Here is an 18,038-nt window from a genome sequence, read left to right as displayed (position 1 = left end):
TTGAATAACATTTTCAGTCAAAGGCAAACTTATATAAAATATACCAAGAAAAGTGTCAGGAAGATAAACAAAAGGTTTTAAGTTATTGGTGCTTTTATAAGTTACTTGAGTGAAGTTGAGGGGGATCTATGTTCTTTCATATTTACTACAATTATTATTAATCATTCGGAAAAGTATTGTCAAGACGATTTGCCAGTGATATTTTGGAGTGATGGATGCGGCTACCAGAATCGGAATGTGGTACTTTTTAATGCACTACTGCAATATTCTGTTAAAAACAAAAAACCTGTGGCACAAAAATATCTGGAACCCGGGCACCCCAAATGGAGTGGGATGCTGTCCATACCCTGATAGAGAGAAAATTAAAAAATAAAGAAATTTCATTACCATATGATTACATTACCAAAATTGCAGAAATGTTGACACATGAAATATTTAAAAACTACGCTAATAAAAATCTCATGCGGTACAGAAGCATAAGACCAGTACATTAAGACAGTGTATCGATGATCCCACTGTCAATAATCTAAGAGAACTACATTATTATTCTGATAGCACCATAGGATATAAAATTGACTTTTCCGATCAAGTTCAATCTGTTGCATTTTATTTTTATTGTATTCTTGGGCAAATAGCACTTATCAATATGTGATTCAATAAGCAATACCACGTATCAAACCGCATAGCTAAAAAAACTAATGTAAAACATTTTTGTAAATAAAGTTGTCTAACAAATACGATTTTTAGCTAGGTAAATAAAAATTGCATAGGAGTGTCTTGTAATAAGAAAAAAATACAGTTTTTTAACTCTCCTGAAAAGTTGTTAAAATGTTGAATGTTGATACGAGGTATTGGGCCTAGGCCATCGATATAGCTGATCTCTCGCTATCCACTAATGGTTTCCGAAATAAAAAGGCTCATGCTCTAGTAATGCAGGTATTAATGTATAGATATATTTTTTTGTTAACATTTGATTTGCATTTTAAGGCATTTATGTTAGTTGGCTCTTGATGGTTGTAAATTTGAATTTTAGTAAATATTATTTAAGTTTTAATTATTTATTTCAAATTTATTTTATTCATTTTGATAGGCTACAACAGCCCTCAACTATGTTGGGACGGTAAAACCTGCCTTTTAATCGAATATCATTACTTTGTTTATAATTCTCTTTTTACTTCGAAGTAAAGATGTGGATTAATAAACGTTATTATTATTATTATTAAATTAAGAAAATATTAGAATAATAAAGGAATCTAAGAGGAAATCAGCTGATATTTGGCCCTTATCCATACAGAGATATTTTACATATACATACATTTTCATTTTCAATAGCACTGGTAACATATTAAAAACCTTTGGTCCTAAAAATTAAATTAAGTGCCTTTGTGAGAATGTGGAAGAAGCTTACGGAATAGCAGAAAACTCTTTATTAACAGATCTCGTTAAAAAATTGTGCATGATTGGTATCACAGGTATTTACTTCTTTTCTTCAATAAAATTCAATAAAAAAGACTTTTATTAGATGATTACCTTATTGTAAAAAGATTGCTTTGGCAACATTACAACTTTGATGAAAAAGTGGCACCAGTTCATGAAAACGGTTCTCTCAATAAAGACCACCCTTTAAGTACAACCAAAAGGGTACTACTGGATTTAACTTATAGGTGCGTATAATATTCTCAAATAGTTGATAGAGGGACCACCCAAAAACCACCTAACCAGATGCTCAAATATTCCCAAAACTCTAATAAATGCCCCATAATAATTTAATACTGCAAACAAATAAAAGGGGGACGATTTGTAAAGCACGCGTTTGAGCCACACTTAAGCCCGGTTGCCCTGATACAAAAGCGTCCCGTGTGGGGCGCGGAGTAGAAGTTAATTTGATCATGCCGGGTTCATAACAAGTGCATAAATGCGTCTATAAATCAAACGATTATCCATGAACGAGTGCGGCGGGACCGTTGCCGAAAGCCACAACTGTTCAACTATGAATTTCAATGGAATAATAAATAAATGATCGGGGAGTCACCGCAGCAGTGATCCATCAAGGGGTTTGCTGCAAAATATATACCTTTTTATTATTATACAACTTTTATTATTGTTTATTATATAAAATACACATTTTTACATACCCTTTTCCACAACCCCTTCACCCTATTTTAAAACTTACAAACTAGACTTTGAATTAGGTTTTGACACCTCGTCCCAAATAGTTGTTCCATCGCAAGCACAAATGGTTTTTGGGTTCTGGAATAGTCCAGCTGATCTGGCAATGATCCCACAGGAAACTGGGGTATAGCATCCATCTAGCTGTAAAATAATAAAGATTGTTTCATTTGTATTTAAAATATCTTGGGAAGCATCTCTAAACTGCTATATTATATAGGTATGTATTAGTCAGTTATGAGCTAAGTTATTTAATTCACATTAAATCAGTAGAATATTTATATCTTTTAGGAATACCTTATTGTATGGATTATTGGCTTTCGTACTCATAACATGACTAACCCTGAAAAAACAGATAGTTCAGGGAACACGCCACCAAAGTTCTATCATTGTTCGAATATTCCAAGGCTTAAGGAATATTCCTTTAGAATTATTTATAGAACGTTTGGTATTAAAGAAATATAGTCTAAGATTTTAAAATGTAGGAGCTCTTAAATCAAATTACAGATGTTTGGTTGTGAAATTAGTTTCCGATCAAATTAAGAAAAACAGAGAGCATTTCTTTCATATAAGAACAAGTACACGTTGTACCTCACAAGAACTTTCTCAGTTATAGACTCGAGATGGGGTTGATAATAATAATAATAATAATAATAATAAATCGTCTTTTATTAGATACCACAAAATACATAAGTAAGTAGTATAAAACATTAATTTAATATTTTAGTGGTATAGCTGCAAGCAGTGGCGAAGTCTAGCTGCAGTAGCTATTCATACTTAACCACTGAAGCACCATAGAATACACTATTAACAAAAGAAAATTAAGATTTACACTTAAAAGAGATAAAACAAAAATACATTGTGTTTGGCTAGCAAAATTAAAGTAATGACCTAAAAGTACCCAAAATAATTTAAAAAAAAAACTAATAGTGTCTAAATATTACAAGTTTTAGACAAAAGATAATATTATCATTTTTAAACAATAATAATAATCATTGTAACGCATAAAAAAAATTTAACAGCATAATAATTTAATAACTGATGCATTCACCTTTTATAATTCCTGGTTTATAATAAAAACTTTAAACGCATGTTTAAACTTGGTATATGTTAAAGATCTTAACCTGTCAGGAATCCTATTATATAATTTAATACTGTTATATACAAAGCTTCGTTTAAATAAGGCCGTTCGATGACGAGGAATAGTAAATGAACTTGAAATACGTAGGACTCGTGAATGTACGAAAGTTCTTAAAACAAATTTATCTTTTAATGAATAAAAAGCATTGGGGCATGTCATTAATTTGTATAGAAAGTTACCCACATGAAGGGCTCTACGATCTTCCATCCTTAACCATCCCAACTCCTCAATTTTAGCACTAATACGATCATACTTTCTTAAGCCAAATATAAGTCTAGCGCAAGTATTTTGAACTTTCTGGATTCTATTCTTTGTGTTGATATCCAAGCATGGTCCATAGATAAAATCGCAGTAATTAAAATTTGACAACACTAGTGATTCACATAGATTCAATATATTATATAGTCAAATATTAGTAATAAAGATTTTGAGGCATTCAATTTTAAATTATGTTGTGCTGAGAGTTCACTTACAATTTTTAGATCTTCATTAATTAATATATTTGCCAATAAAACATCAGCAGAATTAAAATTAAAATAAAATTGTGTATCGTCAGCATAGGCTTGGCGTTTACAATGTTTTATTGACTGCAAAATACTAGAAGTATATACCAAAAAAGTAAAGGACCCAACACGCTACCCTGAGGAACACCAGATAAAATGGAGATAGAATCAGACACCCTATCATTGCACGAGACACACTGAAACCTGTCTTTTAGGTAGGAAAATATTAAATTAATCAGCGAATAATGAAAGCCGTAATATTTTAATTTAGCTATTAATAATTTATGATCAATGGTGTCAAACGCTTTTGAAAAGTCTAAAAGAGCTAAAATAACGTTATCACCTTTATCATAGGCCTCAATTATATCACTGATTACTGTAGCTAAGGCAGTCGCCGTTGAATAGTTTTTTCTAAACCCACACTGATAGTTTGGAATTATATTTTTTTCACATACATATTGGTATATTTGTTTATAAACAAATTTTTCAAAAACTTTTGAAAACGTTGGCAAAATATTGACTATTCTAAGGTCGGAAAAGTCCTTAGCGTCGGATGTCTTTGGAATAGGCCTACCGATTGCAGTACGCCAAAGACGAGGAAAATATTGCTTTTCTAGACAGTAGTTTATGAGGTTAGTAATATATTTATCAACAAATGGGCTACAATATTTTAGCATTCTTGCCGATATGCCATCTCCACCATATGCATTAGAGTGTAATTCCTTATTAATAATATGACTTATCTGCTCAATTGTAGCAAATTCTATTTTTAAACAATTATTTAAATTATAAAAATTGCTATTAAAAAATTTAATTTGATTTTCACAGTCAGGTGACACTGTTTGCAAAAAACTGCAAAAATAATTGTTAATTTCTTGCGGATTAGATAATTCCTTAGGTAGGTCATAGGACTTTAGGGTCTATCACATCATACATAAACCTCATCTTGGGTCAATCAATACATGAAGTATTCATCAATATTTAATAAAAGTTATATTTTCACCATATAATCAGAAAAACAGCATGTTAACCGAAATTAGTTATTCCTTGGCAGTAATAAGCAACCATGAATGAATTGATTATGGAGTACCTTTTCAGGGTAATTCTTATGATAATTGCAGGGTGTCTATAAAGAGTGTTCTAGAAATAAAAACAAATATTCGAGGAGCATATTCTTGGGGTTAAATAGGGCTTTTTACATTAGAAAGATGCGTCCTTAAATTCACTCTATTCTAAGCTACTGCCATCATTACTTTTTTTTAGTTTAATAATTAGATAAATATTCCATTTTCATTTTTTTTCTCTTGGGTTCGTCCATTGTGTCCGAATACACGTCAGCCTAAAAGGTTACCACTCTCCCATTTTCATTTACTAGCAGACTCAATACTAGTGTTTCAAGTTTTTTTAGCAGAAATGGAAAATTTTGACCATAAAAATTGTAGACAACCCCCTTGAAGATTTAACTAATTTTTAAAAGTAAGAATTAATTAGGCCATTCAAATTCAATAAGCCAATATCTAAGTGGACAAGTAAGAACTTGGATTTTCATTGTAAAGCTTTGTATACATTAATTTAATAATTAGTGTGTTAGTCAATAACTAATTAAATTATTTACTAAGATAAATGGAAATAATATAACTTCATATGCAAACTTGTTCTGTATCCATAGAGAAGCTAGTTAAATACCATTTGCATTATACATTATTAACAATTTATTTAATTCATATCATTCTGTTTTGACATTGATGCTCATTAGAGCTGCTTTATAATATTTATTAATTTTCTGGAATATATAAATATTTATCAATATCTTATGTTAAGTAGGAAATTAAATTGATAAATAACAATACATCATTGGCAAATAGTAAATCAACATTTATTAAAGAAATATAAAATATTTTACATCTTATTATAAATATATTTATTTTTAAAGCTGTTAAGTAGTCTGTACAGACAAGAATTTTATTGAAAAATGCAGGATGCCGAATTAATTGTATAATCTTGAATGAACTGTAGTGGAATGATAAGTTAAGATTTTAACCCTACTGATATAAGGCAACTAATCTTCATTCCAATCATCATTATCGTCCTCGGACACAGCACTTTCCTCCTCATTACTTTTAACTGGAGGAGGTATAATAGAACTTAACCTAGCAAATGCTGAATTTGCTGTACTCATTCCCACTTGATTGTCCTCACTTTTGACACCTGAGATTCCTTTTCTTCTCATCATCAGTTTATTATGCAAATCAGCCATTAGATCCCCTGATGGGGCAGCAGTTTTTGATCCAGCTATTGCAGGTTCTTCATTGATTTTCTTTAATTTGGCATTTTTGGAACCTCCTGCTTTTCTTATTGCATCCATTAAACTGGCCCTAGGATCAACAGTAACAGCTACTTTTATGGGTGTAGGTTCTTCTTGTTTTTCCACAATAGGTGTCATATTATCTGGTAAATCTTCAGTCTTCTTGGGTTCAGTTATCTCAGCTTGCTGAGTTAATAGATGCACAGGAGGAGGTGGAGGTGGCTCTACAATATCTTGTGGAGGATCAGGGGGCACTGGATGGTCAGTCTCATGCTTAGTTTCCTCAATACTTGGCAACTTGAGCCCTTCCAGTGTCTCTAAACTGTCATTTATAGCAGAAGGAGCAATACTTGTCACCAGCATGTCATTTTCATATCTAACATCATTGGCTATACCAGGCAAATCTGGCAAATCCCAAGGCACATCCAAGGCAGGTAATTCCTCATTTTTAGGAGTGTAGAAATAATTGTATTTTACAGTTTGCTGTACAGAAGAACGTTGACTAATCGATACAGGTGCAGCACCAAGTTCTGAAGTGGTATTTTCTTTGTTGCTTGTTGTAAGTCTCCCTTTTAATGAATCTTCTGGCTTAAAGTCTTTATAAATATTTTTGCCAGTATTGAATAATAAAAGGTCATTTATACATTTGGTGTCTGAAGGAATATCTCCCAAACCGTGTGGTGTAGTTTTAGGCTTTGAATCAGTTACCCTGACATGGTAAAACTGTAATTTTGATAACGGTTCATAAGTAGATACATATTTGCTATGTTTTACTTTATACATCTTTCTTTCCACTTTTGTAGGCTCATTAAATATAGAAACATAGTCTCGACACACGTCCATTGCAGGATACTTGCTACTTGAAAAAACAGTTTTCGCCTTTTTATCGCCTTTCAGTTTTTCTACTTTAGTTGCAGCTGTTTGTATGCGTTCTGTTATGCCGGAAAGTTTATGGGCGTTTTCGTCCAGCCTTTTGCTCACCTTAGATAAAATATCTTGGGTGATATCATTCAAATGATCAAGAATCTCAACCATTTGCACAACGGTCTCTTCTTTGCTCAAATTGTGAGGTATAATTTGAATTTTGTAGGCCTCGTTCATCTTTTATAGTAGAAAACATAAAAAACGTTTTGAGTTTAACAGTTTTGTAACAAATGTTTGTTTAAATTAAACTAAAAAAACAACAAAAATCAGCTGATGAGTCGGACACCTGTTAAATGTCAAGAATGACAAGTCTAGCTGTCATCTGTCCATACAACAGGAATGCATTGAATGGGACAAATGGAAAACCCCATTAATTAACTCTATTTAGAGGTTAGAAAATGTGTGAGGTTATAAAACTTCTTTGTTTATTATAATTTCTCTTTTCAATTTCATTTAAATAAAAGGCTGAATAGGCAGCAAAATGTATATTCTAAAATCTTTTATAGATGAATTTTATGATATTCTAATAAATCAAGTACCAAAAGATGACGAAACTCTGGTAAAAATGCACACCCGTTACCTAGAAGAACTTGGGGATGTAAGTTTTCCAATTCCCTTGAAAAATTGGTATCATTTGGTTAAAAGACAAATTAAAGATCCTTCAGAGACAATTTTTGAATACCGCTTAAATAAAAAAGATGTTAATGAAGCTTTAGAGACTATAGTGAACCACTTTAATGAAGTTTCTAATGTGAAAATCAAGAGCTACAAAGTGATAAAATCTTGTGCCCATTTGTTCATTCAACGACCATATCTAATCAGTTTAGGCATAAAGCAAGTGCTTGAGCAGGGTAATAACTATCCTGAATGGACACAATTTTCCAAACAAATTACTTTAGCTTCAAGAGAAATACTAGAAAATGAAGAGAACCTTGATATAACCACCCTTAGACTTCAAATCCTAAAAAACGTCTTAACCAACCTATTAAGCCTTACCACAGACCCAAATGCTTCAGAAATCATTGAAATTGAGATAACTGAAACTCATAAAGCAAACTCCAACAGATCGACAATTCTTTGTGGTCCGGTAATATCTGAAAATGGCTCAAAAAACACTGAAAGCAAAGCATCAGATTTCTTTAAAAAAAGAGTATCTGATATGCAAATGATGGCTCAACACAAATACAGAATGAACATAAAATCATCAACAGAATATCATGATTTTTTTTCGAAATTAGGCAGGGCTTCAGTGACTATAGAATTGCTCACTAATAAGCCCCACAAACCAGTTAAAGTCAGCTTGAATGATCTTAGTGGGGCAAACAAAGGTTCTGCTTTTATTTTTTACAATTGTGCTAGACTCAATATACTTTTAAAAGAGTTTGATAGCAAAGTGAAGAAAAATGTGTATCCCATGTTAGTAGATTTGAATAACATTGATTTTTCTTTACTTAGCCAGCCAGAAGAGTGGGAACTTTTATATGTTTACATTGTTCAATATCCATTTACGATTAGAAATTGCATAAGGACTATAGAGAAAGGAATAGTAAATACCCAAAACTTGATAACTTATTTATCAGGATTGTCATCAGTTTTTAGTGTTTATTATAGGAGAGTGAGGATTTTGACTGATGCAAGGGACCATATGATTCCAGTTATTCATTCAAGAATTTATTTGTTAAAAGCTTTACAAGTTGTTTTTCATAATGCCTTACAAATATTAAATATAGAACCTATTACAGAGATGTAAATATGCTTTTAAATTTTCACCAAACTACATACTTTCAGCTATAATCTTCTAAATGAACATATATTTAATAATTCCTTACCTGTGATGATACAACAAATGACCTTCCAATAACATCAGACAGTTTCAGCACATTATTTTCCATTCTAAATTCGGCTCTTCCATTTCTCTCTGCTACTACTTCCCCTAATTTTCCATACTTTTTCTCAGTATTATTCCATCCTTCAGGGCAGTATATTTTGCCCACACTATTACAACCTTTAAATGAAAACAATTTGCCCAGTAATATTTAGAAGTATATTGAGTACCTTCTGATAGATTTCCACATTCATGCACCTCTATGGAATGATTTCCTGGATTAAGGCCATCAATAGTTCCATCAATGATGCAAGTTGTTGGGGTTGCTTGGACAAACCTCACAACCCCTTTGACTTTTTCATTTCCTGCCTCAAGTATGGAAACTGCTGCTACACTACCTTCATAGCCTAAGAAAGACAAAAATAGTATATCCTCCTGGGACCCGGACATGTTTTTGTTAAGTTAGGGTTGTGAGGCTTTTAAATATAATAAAAAATACATAAATAAACATTGTTTACTAATAACTTTTTTTATTTTTTTTTCTTACTTTGACAGATACATTGAACCTCATTAAACAAAAATTCCCAATATATATATTTTTTTTTAATAACATTTCAGTCTAAACCTATGAAAACGCAGAAAATAAATGTAAACTTAAATTTATTTGCTATGGAACTCCATGAAACAGTTTCTGTTGCCAGTAATGCACAAAAATGTGTTGCATGTATTACAGAAAAACGGTTTTTTTGGCACAAGAGTCATTTTTACATCTAACCGAATTTTTTAAGTCTGTGGCAATTTCTGGAAAGTGTTGTTTCCGTTTTCTTTCGGTGCCTAATGACGATGACGGTGAATCGACAAAGATATTTTCCTCAGGATTTCTTCTAGTACCTACACCTCGGATGTTTTCTTGGGATTCACTTTGTGGGTTGGGTGTATTTGTCAAAAGTTCAGTGGCAATTTCGATTTTAAAATCTAAATATTGTTGTATTTTGCGTGGAGGGATTTTAAATATTTTTTTATCTCTTCGATAAAAAATCCATGAGTTAGCCATTGCTAGATCAAAGAAATGGAAAATGACCCTTACAGTCCATTTTTTTGATCTGGCTCGAATTCTGTAATAGCTTTATTCGGTCTATCAAGTCTATTCCTCTCATACAATCGTTGTATTTAGCAACAACGTAAGGTCTTTTAACCTGAATGTATTTAGAGTCTTTCTTAGACCACCTTTTACACTCATCGCTAGGTTGAATTCCTAGAGCAGTGGATGCCAAAAGTACAGATTTCAGATCATACCATTGTACAACTACTATTTCGCCATCTTGTCTTACAATTTGTTCCGAGCTGCCTCTACCTATCTTGGCCATAATTTTTTCCGAAGTTAAATTTGCTGCCGCTGGTACACGAGATTTCATAAAGGTTCCAGTACAATATTTCTCTTGCTGACGAAGATATTCGAGAAGTGGTATTGTCGTGAAATATCTATCGCAGTACACATGACTTCCAGGAAATAATATCCTTCCAAGGCGAACAACAGCAGAAGGTCCAACACCAAGTCGTTTTACAGAATCATCTGGAAAAGTATCTTTTCCTTGATATAATTCAGAGTCTACGACAAGACCATCAGGGGCAGCAACAACAAAATTTTTCAAGCCCTCTGGATTTGGCTTTCCTCTAACGAACTGCTTCATTTTACAAGTCCCTGTAAATGGGATCATCTGTTCATCTACAGCAACCACTTTCTCTCTAGGTAGCTGCAAACACTCCTGCCATACTGCTTTTATAATAGGACGTACTTTCCAAAATTTGTCAGACCTGCGTGTCTTCAGCGATGCTGCCATCAATGACGATTTTAAGGTTACTTCTTATAGCAAAAAATCTATCTCGAGTCATTGTATCTGCAATAGCTGAAACTTTAGTGGTTTCTGCCCAGTACATTCTGATTTTGGGATATTTTAGACAGGACATCAAACAAACTATTCCAAAAAAAATTTTAATCTCATTAAGAGATACTCCTTTAAGTTCAACGTACCTTGCATTTGTGCAATCACACACTTTTTGGAATAACTCATCTTCAAAGTACATGGCTAAATACGATTTTGCAGTCCAATCATACCGGAGCTCTGCGCTGCATTCACTAGAGGGGCCTTCAAAATTTGGAGGTGCAAAAGTATCATCCCTTCTCCAAGACTTTCGCTTTAAAGGATCCACAGATTGCTTGGCCATTTTTAAGTTTTCTCTCAGGACACTAAGAGGAATTCTATCTTCTTCTTCTTCCTCCTCACTGCTGCTTACTAGTTCTTCATTAATTATTTCTTCTTCTCTCCCCATTAAATTATCCATAGTTTGAATTTCTTCTTCATCATCAGAAATTTTAATGTCAGTGTCGTCATTTTCAATGATTTTTAGTATTTGCTCCAATTTTTCGTCATCTTCCCCTGGCCGAAGGACTCTTTGATTGCTAAATATTCCTAAAATAAATTTTATGAGTTAATTTAAAACGTGCATAAGATAGACCCAATGTCCATTTAAATGGACGCGAATAACTTAGGGTAATACAACACTTATTTAATTTTTTTATTATTGTAATGTTATTTAAATTTGTCTATTAAACATTTGCAAATAAAAACTTTCACAAAAATCATTACAAAACGTTAAAAAATAGGCTACATACCATTATAACGAGAACCACGTGCAGCCGCCATCACAATAGAAAACAAACAACTGATTCCCAGCATATGTGCACAATTAAAGTCGACCGAATCGAACTGGGCGGCAGCACCGAAGTGTCCAACGTAGTGGACGCGAGGTCTAAGCTGCTTAAATAATAAATTAACGAAACTGGAAACATAAAACTGGCATGTCCATTTAAATGGACGCTAGGTCCCAGGAGGATATTAATAAATATAAATTAAAGATATATTCTCCCCACTCATTCAATCTTTCATATGTTTTCCACTAATCATTCATTTTATTACCAGAAAATATAAAAATGAAGACATTTTAGCAAAAAAGGAATGTAATGTAATAAACTAAACAATAGTATATATGTCTAAAAAACACTTAACGATTTATTCCTAAAACTATTAATCAAGTGCAATTTTATATGGTAATAATCACTCTTCTGTCGCATAAGCAAGATAATGTTATTTCATGCATAAGTAGCCAAGTATATATTTAAATTATTTTTGAAAAACTTCCAAAAATTTTTTCTTACAAAGTTTTCCAATTTCTCTAGGTTCCTAATATTCTAAGGTAAAAAATTATAAAGTTTAGGTCCCAAATAATTGACAAAATGTTATTAATTGAAACAAAATTGATACAATAAACTTAAATATAAAATAAAAACTCAAATTAGTGTTTTAAACTAAACACTGGCCTTGAGAATAACAAAATACAAAATTCTTTAAGTTACTGCATAGTTCTAAAACTAGTAATCAATATTAATTTTTTAACAAAACCATTATAATTATTTATTTCTTCTGTATAATTTGGCAATTTGGTAAATGTTTTAATTGGATTACTTAAACCTATATTAGTGCTAATACTTGGCCTTGAACTTGATTGATAGAACTATGAAATCTTGTATGGTAATTAAGAACATCATAGTTAAACCTAATATTTATTTTACTTTTTTGTTAACCATTAAGAATTTTATATACCCTTTTACATTATTCAATTTCTAATCTTTCCTGTAACCATTTTAAGTTTAGTTTTGTATGAATTTTGTTTTGTAATATTTGTGCTACATGAAAATTTGATTCAGCACACATACCCAAGACTAGCAAAATATATCTGAAGTGGGTTAAAAAGAACGCATTATAAATATTAAATTTACTTTTTTTGACAAATAACGCCTACTCCTAAATAAAGCAGACAGCATTGGCACAATTTTTAGAATTTCTGAAATTTTTATTATGTGATGTGACCAACTCAAATTTTCATCCACATTTAATCCTAAATATTTTATACATGACTCTTTCATTATATTTTTTTGCTTAAAAATTATATATTTAGTTTTATTGATATTGACTTTTAATTTATTCATATTCAAACGGCCACTTGAGGTATTAATAAAATTATTTAGAGCATATACATCTATTCCTTTGTAGAGTAAAACATATTGCTTCGAGATTAGTACATTGAAGATTTAAGGCGTATAAAGGGTATAACAATGGTCCAAGAATGAATGGCACATCACATGCTCTAGAAAGCCATTCGCTATTTGTTTCTTTTAATTTAACATACTGTTTTCTGTTAAGCAAATATGTTTTTATTAGGTTATACATGACACAAAACAAGCCAACTATATGGAAGCACATTTTACAAAAAGTGCTGTTATATAGTTGTCTTGATCTACCTGTAGTAGGATTATTTATGTGATATTATGCTGCAACTAAATTTACTATTAAAATGCACATAATTAAACATGGTAGTAGGGTACAGTTTTGGTTTTTTTTAACTGTTCCATATTACATTATACATGCCACCCCAATCCAACACACCATATTTAAGCAAGAGACCTGCACACTAGAATCAAGTTGTTTTCTGTTTAAAAATTGTCATGACAAATAAAATTTATAAATTTTTTTACAAAAAAAATAAATTAGATCAATTCTTAATATAAAACAGAAAGAATATTGCAGGCTCCTAAACCATTATTAGCTCGTAAATCAAAGGATATTAACATGCATACCTATCTATTTATATTTTGAAAAGCTCATGTCTTATCTTTAAGAATCAAGAGAGGTCAAACTCCTCAATGTGTGACTCGCCAGGCTCTCAACTTACCCCTAACAATATCAAAAACGACTTTTATAAAAAGATTCTTGATTTACGAGGGATGGAAAATGTATAATATATAATGGAAAACGGAATGTATAAGGAAAATGTAATATCCTCATGGTTGATAATATTTAAGGTTCTTTCGATAGGGGAGTGAGTGGCATAGTTGGTACTGTGAAAAGGCAAAGCAAATAGTCGATTTCGTCTTAAGAGTCTTGAGGGGACATTGAAGCTAATTCTACCGAGAAGGTTGGGGCATACAATCAGACCATTAAGAAGCTTAAATACAAAGGTTAAATCACCACGAATACGTCTTTCTCTCAATGTTGTCATAGCCAGCACTTCCCGTGCATCATCATAAACATGATCGTTTGGTATTTCCAAATTTAATTTAAATAGACAAAATCTTAAAAACTTATTCTGAATCCTTTCAAGGGCCAGACAGCTGTTCATGTAATAGGGGGACCATATCATTGAGCCATACTCCAATAAAGAAACCACCAAAGACATGTACACTCTCTTACAGGTCTCTACAGTTACGCAGAACAAAACCCAGAACCCTGGAGGACCTAACCACTATATTATTTATATGTATATTAAAATTTAAATGATCGTCAAAATAAATGCCAAGATCCTTGATTGTATCAGAATACTGAACAGGGCTTCCCTCTATATTGTATGATGTTACAACTTTTTTACTTCTTTTGTGAAAACTAATATAATTACATTTCTTTATGTTTAAGAATAAGATTTTAAGATTTTATTGTTGACACACCAATCAATTAGCCTATTCAGGTCATTCTGTAACAAAATTTGGTCTTTGGGAGTCTGGATTACTCTATAAAATTTCAGGTCATCTGCAAACAATAAAAAGGCACTATTTTCAAAACATGTAGCTATATCATTAATGAAAATGTTAAAGAGCAATGGTGAGCAGTGTCCACCCTGAGGTACAGCAGAACATACATTGATATTGCATACATTATATAAATAGATTTCTTTTCTTGGCCAATAAAGTACTCTTTGAATTGAATTAAACATTTTGTTGTTCCAAACATTTTTTTGGTGGTATAAGCAAAGTATATAGATGTATTATAGATGTTAGACTGTGGTATAAGTAATACATATGTTGATTCCACATTAGATTGATATCTATGATACCTAAATATTTTATATGCCTTTTATTGAATCAGTATCAATTATTTTAATATAGTTCAAATGTGATATACTTGCTGTTGTAAGTGAAAAGGCTACATAAAATGTTTTGGCAATATTTAAACTTAATTTAAATGTATCAAGATAGTTTTTAATTTTTTTTTAGAACCAAATTTGACTTTTTGACTCACCCTCTGCTAAGTTTTTTTCTGGAAAAATTATTCTAGTGTCACCAACACAGGTTATAATTTTTCCACCCACATCAAGATTACAAAACATATTTCTATAGAGAATAAACAAAATTGGCTCGAGAATAGTGCCTTTGGGGGATGTCATGTTCGATAATTTTTGAAAGGTTAATTTATTGTTTATTTTAATCATACAAATTGAGTATGATTTATAAGACAATCCTTAAAAACTGGTCCCCATACACCATTTGTTTCCAACACTTTAATGAGGACGGAATGAGATTTGTAAGTTAAAAAATAGTGCTATAGATTTTCATCCTGCTTTAATTAAAACTAAACAAATATTCTCATATTAAAGGAATTTTCTGTAAAGATCCTGGAAAAAACTTACATTTTACTTGTATATTTTTTTTACACAATTTTCAAAATAGTCTTGGTCTTTCTTTTTTTAAATAGCAATATTGTGAAAACTTGTAAAATATTACAGATAGAAATTCTTGAATTTGTCACATACATTTTTTTGAAAACACTTTTATATTACATACAAATTTTTATATTAAATCTCTAATCATATAGCGCTGGTCTCGAGAAATAAGAATAACAATTAAAAAGAGTGTACACAAAAATCATAGTTAGGTATATACAAATTTAAAAAAAAAAATTGTAAGTAGATTACTATAAATAAATTTTTGAAAAAGTAGCCAGACAATTAATCTGATTAAATAGAAAAGTATCTTTTTAGTTTTATTACAAAAGTTTTAAAATTTTGAATATTTCTCAAATTATTATGTAGCCTATTAAATGTTTTACATGCAGAGTACATTGGGCTATTCAATCCAATTATTATAGTTCTATTATATTTTAATTTTTTGTTTATAATTTTATACATAAGTTTACATTTTTCAATACAAAATATAAAGCAAAAGCAACCAATAAAAGTAAAACAAAGATTGACATGACCCAGTCAAAATTAGTCTACTGGGTTTCAATTAATTTGTTAAGGTGCTAAGCACTGCCAAATTAGTGAAAATTAAATGCATTATCTATCATTCATACAAGTAGGTATAGAACTTTTTCTAGGCTTGGAAATTTTAACATGAAATCCCAATTCTAGTATTATCAAGGAATTGCAAACTGCGACTGAGATTTTACCTTTAATAGCAACTGGTTTGCCGGTAGTTTCAAGCCTTTTCTGAATCTCTAGGGTGGGTAATGTGCTCTCAACAACCACTGAACCTTTCGAGAGGTCTACTTCTACACTTTTTACCTCCGGTACACCATTGAGGCTGTTTTTTACTGCATTCACACAGGATTCGCAAGTCATTTGGACTAAAAATTCGATTTTTGTGGAGGTCATTTTTGTTTTACGTAGATGCGAAACTATGTAGGTACTTAAAAATTAACTGAAAGCAACTAATAAACTTAGAGAGATTGAGTAAAATTAAAAAACATTGATATAGGATATAAATAATAATTTATACAAAAAAGGTAAACAAAACCCTAACCTTACATTTTACAAGGACAAGTTTCAATATATTTTGTGTACTTAGACCATTAAAGCTATAGAAAGACTACAGAGATGTTTTAATAGACTACTACAGATGATTTTCATTAATTTCGATTACTCGTTACTCGGCTATTAAGTAATCATTTGAAGTATTCGTTATTATGATTACTGTGTTGTTTTGATTAATATTTAGGTATAGACTACTGCTGTATTTGGTGTTGCTATAACAAAAATCGATAATAAAAAACTACATGTTTTTATTTAACAAAGAACATTTATTTAGGATAATAATACTGAGAAAACAAAAACATAAAATTTGTATGTACAAAACCAATTAAAATAAAAATAACTTATAAACATAAACTAAAGATTCTGGTTATTATTTAAGATAATAAGAAAATAATTAAAATAATCATTTTCACCTTTTAACGGGTTACTCATTTCCGATATTTTTCTAGCGGTAAAAAATTGCATCTACGAAATCGACATTCTCAGAATGCCCTCCTCAAATATATTTAGGATATCATCAATGAGAATTTAGGATACTTTATTAATTAGTATAGTAACTTTCAGTTAAAAATGATAAATAAAACCTGTTAGACAAGCAACCTAACACCATCTGCTTTGTGTCGCACGCTACATATGTAGCGCAACAAGTGACAAAGGGCGTCGGAGGTATAGGTTTTATTGGGGCAAAAATGTGTTTGTTGCGCAACATGTTCTTAAGTTCTTTCTTTATCCTGATAAATGCAGATGATATACATAAGTTTTCCGATCTACTACTTCTGCTGATAATGCACAGAGTTTCCAGAAAGAGCTCGACATGATTTTCCATTGCTGCAATATGAACAGACTGGGGCTTAATAAATCAAAATGCTTTAAGGTATGTCCAGACCAAGAAACATCGCCAGAAACATACAACTTTGCAACATTGACGGCTTGCATCCGGCAACATGTTGCACTAGATGTGTCGCGTCCAAATGTAAATTTGAATATTATAGCAACAATAAAACATTTGGTAAATAATATGGACTGCTTGGAAGCCGCTGGAATTACTGCAGCTTTTATTATAATTAGTGCTCATCAAAAACAAAGAAAAAAAAGCGCTGGTGGAGAAGAGAATTATTTAAAAATAATGAAAATTATGGAAATAATTTAATGGCCGAATTAATTCTTAATTTTATTTTATTTTATTTTTAATTACACCACTCCACAGAAAAAATTCCAATTCTTGAGTGGGGGAAAAAAATACAATATTATACAAATTACAATCCAAAACTAGAGAAAAAAAAAGAATACATTATTAATAGCAATAGTTTCCTACAATATTATACAATACTTGAATAAAAAATAATTTTGTTTATGTCTACTATCTAGGAAAAGCGCACTCTTTTAATTTCGGACAAACTGCAGTTGAATATGTCACACTGATCCTGAACAGAATTAAAAGTGCCACATGCTCTACGCATTGGAGAATATTTACAAATATTCGTTCTAGGTCTAGATAGGTAAAATGTGTCAGAATTTCTAGATGAT

The 18,038-nt window shown here is 31.2% G+C and overlaps 4 protein-coding genes across 4 annotated transcripts; 1 reads left to right on the top strand and 3 right to left on the bottom strand.

The window, feature by feature from the left end:
• Positions 1-2,075: 2,075 nt before the first annotated feature.
• Positions 2,076-16,506, bottom strand: LOC126735731 (copper chaperone for superoxide dismutase-like). Its single transcript, XM_050439818.1, has 4 exons — positions 16,148-16,506; positions 9,098-9,274; positions 8,872-9,047; positions 2,076-2,313 (listed from the first exon to the last, which is right to left on the bottom strand). Exons 1-4 carry the CDS (start codon positions 16,350-16,352, stop codon positions 2,170-2,172), a joined length of 702 nt encoding a protein of 233 aa, XP_050295775.1. The 5' UTR covers positions 16,353-16,506; the 3' UTR covers positions 2,076-2,169.
• LOC126735723 (WASH complex subunit 1) lies at positions 5,668-7,320 on the bottom strand. The gene has a single exon (XM_050439809.1). It carries the CDS (start codon positions 7,217-7,219, stop codon positions 5,873-5,875), a length of 1,347 nt encoding a protein of 448 aa, XP_050295766.1. The 5' UTR covers positions 7,220-7,320; the 3' UTR covers positions 5,668-5,872.
• LOC126735724 (DALR anticodon-binding domain-containing protein 3) lies at positions 7,426-8,793 on the top strand. The gene has a single exon (XM_050439810.1). It carries the CDS (start codon positions 7,524-7,526, stop codon positions 8,790-8,792), a length of 1,269 nt encoding a protein of 422 aa, XP_050295767.1. The 5' UTR covers positions 7,426-7,523; the 3' UTR covers position 8,793.
• Positions 9,288-11,885, bottom strand: LOC126735730 (uncharacterized). The gene is made up of 2 exons (XM_050439815.1): positions 11,542-11,885; positions 9,288-11,338 (listed from the first exon to the last, which is right to left on the bottom strand). Exons 1-2 carry the CDS (start codon positions 11,603-11,605, stop codon positions 10,677-10,679), a joined length of 726 nt encoding a protein of 241 aa, XP_050295772.1. The 5' UTR covers positions 11,606-11,885; the 3' UTR covers positions 9,288-10,676.
• Positions 16,507-18,038: the final 1,532 nt, after the last annotated feature.

Source organism: Anthonomus grandis, chromosome 4 (assembly GCF_022605725.1).
Source record: "Anthonomus grandis grandis chromosome 4, icAntGran1.3, whole genome shotgun sequence".
NCBI lineage: Eukaryota > Metazoa > Arthropoda > Insecta > Coleoptera > Curculionidae > Anthonomus > Anthonomus grandis.
The sequence above is the reverse complement of the archived record's forward strand: the minus strand, read 5'-3'. Positions and strand labels throughout refer to the sequence as shown.

Excerpts from the sequence above, each read along its gene's own strand:
- LOC126735724 (XM_050439810.1), top strand. The coding sequence starts at position 7,524 with ATGTATATTCTAAAATCTTTTATAGATGAATTTTATGATATTCTAATA.
- LOC126735730 (XM_050439815.1), bottom strand. The coding sequence starts at position 11,605 with ATGCTGGGAATCAGTTGTTTGTTTTCTATTGTGATGGCGGCTGCACGT. Across the intron at positions 11,339-11,541 it reads ACGTGGTTCTCGTTATAATG|GAATATTTAGCAATCAAAGA; the intron begins GTATGTAGCCTA and ends AATTTATTTTAG.
- LOC126735731 (XM_050439818.1), bottom strand. The coding sequence starts at position 16,352 with ATGACCTCCACAAAAATCGAATTTTTAGTCCAAATGACTTGCGAATCC. Across the intron at positions 9,048-9,097 it reads ATGTGGAAATCTATCAGAAG|GTTGTAATAGTGTGGGCAAA; the intron begins GTACTCAATATA and ends TTTCATTTAAAG. Across the intron at positions 2,314-8,871 it reads CATTTGTTGTATCATCACAG|CTAGATGGATGCTATACCCC; the intron begins GTAAGGAATTAT and ends ATTATTTTACAG.
- LOC126735723 (XM_050439809.1), bottom strand. The coding sequence starts at position 7,219 with ATGAACGAGGCCTACAAAATTCAAATTATACCTCACAATTTGAGCAAA.